At 32.4% G+C, this 6,924-nt stretch overlaps 1 protein-coding gene across 4 annotated transcripts in view; it reads left to right on the plus strand.

Annotated features, from left to right (window-relative positions):
• RB1CC1 (RB1 inducible coiled-coil 1) overlaps window positions 1-6,378 on the plus strand; it is an 83,188-nt gene extending 76,810 nt beyond the window's left edge. For 3 of the 4 annotated variants that reach the window (XM_019712559.2, XM_019712562.2, XM_019712563.2), the window contains exons 22-24: window positions 1,450-1,586; window positions 4,581-4,651; window positions 5,410-6,378. In XM_019712559.2, coding sequence (XP_019568118.2) covers window positions 1,450-1,586; window positions 4,581-4,651; window positions 5,410-5,487 — 286 coding nt within the window. In that variant the 3' untranslated portion in view covers window positions 5,488-6,378. The remainder of the gene's footprint in view (window positions 1-1,449; window positions 1,587-4,580; window positions 4,652-5,409) is intronic. The other variant, XM_019712560.2, reaches the window with a different exon arrangement.
• Window positions 6,379-6,924: the final 546 nt, after the last annotated feature.

A 6,924-nucleotide genomic window follows, 5' to 3' on the forward strand; every position in this document is an offset into this window, starting at 1 on the left:
TGGAATAATTTAATAGACAATCTTCATGGACCAAATTACCCCATAGTAATATATTGATTTTGGTGTCTGCTATTTGAAAGGAGGGACTCTGGAATAATAAAGAAAAGCATTTGTTAGTAGCTCATGAATACTGGCCAGTCTCCTATACCTACTTGTCAGAACTGATACAAAAATCAGTGAACTAAATATTTTTAAAAGACTATTTATTTTGTCTATAATAGGTTTGTCAACCAAATTTTATGGTTGTCAAATATTGCTGGTTACTTTAGCTTCTCATTAGAATTTTACCTTTTCTCAGTGATTTGAAAGGGTGGTGTCTGTCTTTACCTACCAGCTTATGTCAAATCAAGTCAGTTTATGGTCTTTCAAATATTAGAGAGAGATGTGCTTAAAACAACAAAATCAAAAAACGTCTCAAAGAGGCCCCATCTACCTTTTTAAAAGGTATTAGCTTCTGGTGTTTAGCCAAAGCAGTGCCTACCACATCTTGTTAGGTAGGCAAGTAGATATTTGTAGGGTAAACAATTAATGAATAAAAGTCTGTTATCATTAAAAGCTTCGCCAGTGATTTTGATAATTTATCAGGTAAAGGACCTACTAAATGAAATTATATTGACAACTAAGGAATCCAAGATTAACTTTCAAGGCCTATTGATATTCTGAACATTTCTGAAAAAGACTCTGAAAAGACAGACACCACTTAAAGCATGTAGGCTGTACCACTTCTTTCTTCCTTACTCCCTTCTTTGAGGCCTTCACCCTAAATACCCATTGACTTCTTTAAACCTAATTAAGAACATGAACCTAGCTCATGGCTTTCTTTCAAACTGGAGAGCCCTATAATTGGAGACTGGAGAAATAGAATATAATAATTTCCTTGTCACTGTGATTATAAATACGCTTCTCCCTCAGAATTTATGTTTCTTGCAAAATGAAAGGTTAAGATGAATATCTTCTTCCTATGATTAGGTGAATTATACTACACTTGATCTTAGCCAAAAGGCCGAGAAGCCTTTCGATTAGATGATTAGATGAATTATAGTGGGTGTTTTTTCTCCCCTTATCCAAGCATTTTTTTGTTCTTTTAAACAGTAGATAGTATCAGAAATATTATTTATAAAAACTTTTAGTCTCTGACAGTCATTGGCATCATGCTTTGAACATCTGTGTATGACCAGCATTCTCATTAAGAGCTGGGTAGAGTAAAAAAAACATAAATACATACATATATATATACATATATATATGTACATGTGTGTGTATATGTATATATATATATGTATATGTATATATATATATACATATACACACATATATCTTGTAAATGTGAAAATTAATATTGCGTTGATATTTCAATATAGTTGAACATGCAGAATATATTCTTAAAGTTTTCAGGGAAGGGTGATAGTAACTTTTTAGGGCAATAAAATAACATTCCTTTTTATTCAGTTTTCAGGTGGGAGATTTGGTACTTATCATCCTAGATGAACGCCACGACAATTATGTATTATTTACTGTTAGTCCAACCTTATATTTTCTGCATTCAGAGTCTCTGCCTGCCCTGGATCTCAAACCAGGTGAGGGTGGTAAGTGTCATATCCATAACTAAAATAATAAACCTGGGGTGGACAGCATATATTAAAGATTTTTCTCCCCTGTTATCTAATTGTATCAGAATTAAAGCACTAAGAGGGAACTCTATTTAATCTCTTTTTTTCTTTTTTATAAAATTTGCATTATCCAGATTATCTTCCTGGATTCTATTGACAATCCAAAACCAGAGTGTAGCTAATGTGATTGGTCAAATATCTCACATCCTAGCAATAGCAGAATTAAATTTTCACAGTTTTCATATAAATACAAACTATTTAAGCTTACATGCTCATTTGTTTATAAAAGCATTACCCTTTTTTTGGCAAAAAAAAATTTTTCTTTTAAGTTGCAAAAATGTCTTTTCTCGCTTATCCTGTGTTTCTATCTTGTTTTTCATTAATTTGTCAATACTTCATTTTTTTAAAAAAAGGCAGCAAAATTACAATATCTATTATTTATTACTTTTTAAAAATATCTACCACGCTTAAATAATTTGCAGTTTTACTGACTGCTTTATTAATTATGATATGCAACTATGGCCCAGTGATTCATGGGTCTGATGTACTGTTTTCTCCAATCAGGTATAAATCATCTAAAGTAATTTCTAAACTACTTAATAGTCTAACCTAAAATCAGGTTCAAAATAAATAGCTCTTTGCTACCACAAGCTGTTTACCTCCCTTTCCCATATATCTCTTTTCCTTCCTCAAAACAGAAGATGAAGGAGAGGGGGTTATTTTTTCAGTGACCTGGTTGCTATCACTGTACTGACCATTATTAATTTTAAGAAGTAATTTTGTCGGCCTGATGTAGTTGCCAAGCCATTTAGGGAAGGGACAGTAGGAGATATCTATCTATCTGTCTATTATTTATCACTATATCTATCTCTGTATCTCTATATCTATCTATTTATCTGTCTGTCTGTCTATCTGTCTATCTATCTCCTTTTCTCCCTCTGACATTGATTCTCTTTTAATGATGTGTGGTACTTGTCTTCAGGTCCAGCTCCTTCTATTCCCGGTTCTATGCCAGGCTTTTGTTTGACTTATAGAAACCATTCTCTGTGTTTCTGTATGGCTATCTGCTGCTTGGCTGCTTTCCTCCTCATTCCTATTCCTACTCTCTCATTAGTTTCTGTTTGCTTTCTTTTCTCCTAGACTCAAAAAATACAAAATTTCAGATGAAATTGTGTTAGGACATAGTTTTCACATTTCGCGGTAGTTCTTCCTGTGGTTTTAACTAACTGTTTCTGGATATATGCTTAGCAGTAGGCCATGATTTCTTTTTACCTTAAAAGCCCATGGGGAAAAAATGTTCACTGTTTGGAAGGAAAGTTTTGCAGTATTGGGCTCATGGAACAATGGTGAAATAATCCGTCCAGTGAACAGGAGCCTCACGTGGGCTGGGTATCCTCTCATCTTCATCCTCAGCTGGTCCCAGAGTGAGATCATATACTTAGGTGAAAGTATGCATATAAACATGTAAACAACATTAGAACAAAAAAGTGATAGGGCAAAAGATTCCCCGCCCCTTGGCCTTTTTTTTCCTATTACTATTCTATTTTTTTTTAATTACTTTTGATCTGTAAAGAATTAAAAAAGACCAGAATTGATACCTTGGGATACTTCACTTAAATAAGATTATTTTAAAAAACAAGATTATATGTCCATTTAGATTGGTGTTCCATTTAGAATGATAACCTGACCTGGTCAAATATTAATTCCTGAACTAAGCCAATGTCATGTGATCAACTCCATCATAGCTGTTGGTGGTGGATTATACACAATGTCCATAGATAAGTACATTTTTCATATGATCATGAAAAATGAGAAGATAAGCTTACAACTTACTGGTTTTATACCTTGAAAACATTGAACTTGATGCATTTTTCTGTCAACAGTGCCAATGCAGTTTTCTTCTTATGGGTTTTTGTTTTTCATTTGTTTAAACTTTTTATTTGAAATGATTTTTAAATTTTACCAGAAAGTTTCATAGTAAGTACAGTACAAAAACAACAAAACACCATATACCTTTGCCCAGGTTCTCCTCTTGTTGACGTTTGCCCCGTTTGCATTATCTCTACATGTGTATGTCTTTTAGTTTTAGATGATTCTTTTCAGAAATTATGACTTGTCTAAAATTCTATATTACTCTTCAGAGTACTTTCAGTATCCTCTGGTCCAGGGACTTTTTTATCTTTCTATCATGTGACAATGTCTATATTTATTTCTGATGGTTTATTCAGGATGTCTTTCAGTTATATCTTGCCAAATTGTGTTTATGGATTAAAAATCAATTCTGGCTTCTGAGGAATATCAAAGGCTTTAGCCTAAACATATAATTTATTGGCTGAATACTTTTGAAATCAACTTTTTTATGACAACTTTTCTTCTGATGAATTTAAAGAGAATGAGTATTTACCTCTTCTAGACTTTGCTTCTGAACTCTTATTTATTGTGTACCAACTTTGTTCACACTGCCATGCCAAGCACTGTGGAGTACAGATGTGAGAAAGATGCATGTACTTCCTGCCCATGAGCACTGGTGTTACAACCATTGCCCCTCAAAAAGCAGTGCTTTGCTTGAACCTAGAAAATAAATTTTTTTCTACATAACTTTGCTTTCAGAAATGGAAAAGGTCATCTTTGTTAGCACTTTTGGTAGATGGCAGTGTTGAGCTGATTTAGAATATCTAGATTTATTTGTTCATGATTATTTGTATTTCTTGAATTTTGTTAGTTCTGTGGTTTGACTTACCATCTATATTTAAGGAGTAAATAAAGCCAAAATTACTGGTTGAAAAGTAAAATGAATTCAGCTTTGTTTTGTAAATTGTTACACACTTTCATGATTTCAGAAGTTGTAAAAGTCTTACACAGTCTTTCACCCTTGAGAATTTCATTAATCTGTCTTGATTCTGGAAGTTATGTTTTCATGAGTAGTTATAACTGTACTTTCAAAAAGAAACTAACAATTTGATTCAATAGCTTCAGGTGCATCTAGAAGACCCTGGGTACTTGGAAAAGTAATGGAAAAGGAATACTGTCAAGCCAAAAAGGTAAAAGCTACATCAAATGATATAAACCTAGGAATTAGAAGATTCTTCTACTGCTTTATATAGAAATCTTTAATATAAAGTGCTCTCTTTGGCTTTTTTGCTCACTTGAGTTAGACTTTGATGAGTGAGTTTAATGAGTGTGAGTTTGAACCCACAATTTTATAAGTATATTATTTATCTTTAGATGGTAGGGTAAATTACCAAGAATTCATTGACCTATACAGGAAAATTACTACAGGTGTCCTATGACTGTTGGTATTTGTGTTTTCATGTGCAAGAAAGGAACACAGCATTCCTGGTGATTAAAAGTGAATCTATTTATAGGTAGAGTTGCTGTTTTCATATTTTCTTTAGGCTGCCCCCATTGAAGAAAGATAATGTAAAATATTTGATGCCTAATATTGCACCTGACTGTAATGTCAGCAATGTCAGTGCAATAAAATCAGTGAAATCTAGTGAACATTTTTTAGCTCACTGCAATACCAGGCTCTTCTGCTCCAAAACACTAATAAAATGTAAACCATGTAGTATTGGAGTTTCTTTGATACTTCAGTTAATGACATATGGCTCACTTTGTGCTATATTCTTCCATCAATATTAGGGGCTCAGTGTATTCTCACCTGGTGAGGGGTGATCTTGTGTAGTGTGATAAAAGCACCCTCCACCCCCATACTCCAGCATTGAGTAGTGTGATAGGATGCTACCTATATAACTTGGTTTAATCCTTTAAGTGATTCCCTTTTTTCTTTCCTTCTTAGGCACAAAACAGATTTAAAGTTCCTTTGGGGACAAAGTTTTACAGAGTGAAAGCTGTGTCGTGGAATAAGAAAGTATAACTCATGAGAGAAATTAGTAACATTCTGTGACATTTTTCTGATTTGTCCTACAGTGCTCATTCATCACTCCAGAAACAGCAGGTCATCCTTTTATACAAAAGTCAGCATGACAATGTACTTCATTGGTGTACATAGTATGCTTTTTAACTGGCTACATCTTAGGAACAATAAATTCATCAAAACCCTTGGCTGAATTAAAATGGTTTTTGTTTTTGTTTTGTTTTTAACCCAAATAACTCTAGAAATGCGGACCAAACGAGTTCATTTTCTCAAAGGGCATACCTTGTGCATTGTGGCTTATGATTAGCCATATTAATTGCCTGTTACATATACATTAGCTTGAACTTAGATATTAAATGTTAGTTATTACCAGCATTTGTCCTTTTGTGAAATCAATATCAGAAAACTTGCACTCTTTAACACATTCTTTATAAAAGGTATAAATTCTTCAAAACTATTTAAAAAGGAGTGTTGCATGCAGATAATCATAATTTTGAGTTTGTCTCTGTAGGTTACTAAAGCAAATTGTTTCATTTATTTTTTTAAATGCCCTTTGATGTTTCAAAACAAAAAGGAATTCAACTTGATTGCCTCATTTTTAAGATCAGCCATAATTAGCAGTTTTCAAAAGCACTTTCAACAGATGGGTTATCTGGGTTCTAAAGGGAAGAGTCTGTGCTATTGACAGTTTCAAATGCAGCACTGAAATCTTCCCAACGTCTTTATTATTCTGTTTAGAATAATCATATTGATGAAATCATAATTCGTGGTTCCGTTTCAGAAAAAAACATATTCATTGTACATTAACCATTTAGAGGTCATTTAATAACAAAATATTGTATTGTAAAAGACATGTAGAATTTTAAAACAATAAAGATTTGAACCTGTAAATGTGTGTGCCTTTTAACGAAGGATACTTTCTTAATATATTTGAGTGATTGCTGGGATGTGGGAAAACCTTGTTCTGTATTATATCAAAAGAAACATGTTTATTACAAAAATGTTCTTTAATTATATACTATGTAACAGAGTAAAACAGTGTTACTTAGAATAGAATTATGTAAACTAGATCTTTAGACAAATTGCCGTGGTGCAAAGGTATTTAAATAAGTTAGTTAAGTTGGATGAGACTTGTTTCAGGTTTATTGTTAGAGAACAATAATAAAATGATTTTTTTTCCAGAAAAATATTTAATTTCTTCATAAAAATAAGTTAAATATTTTTTTAAATATGTATATCTAATAGTACAGAAAATGGAATAAACACCATAGTGTATAGAAAACTGAATTTGACAACCTATTAATGAATAAATGAATGAACTTCACATGTTTCTATTTAATCCTTCCATGACATCTTAATACAAAGAATACCAAAGCAATAAATTACTTAATATACAGAATGGTTTCATTAAGCAGATTTGGTTGGGTCTAAATGAAT

Source organism: Rhinolophus sinicus, linkage group LG14, assembly GCF_036562045.2.
Source record: "Rhinolophus sinicus isolate RSC01 linkage group LG14, ASM3656204v1, whole genome shotgun sequence".
In the NCBI taxonomy this organism is placed as follows: Eukaryota; Metazoa; Chordata; class Mammalia; order Chiroptera; family Rhinolophidae; genus Rhinolophus; species Rhinolophus sinicus.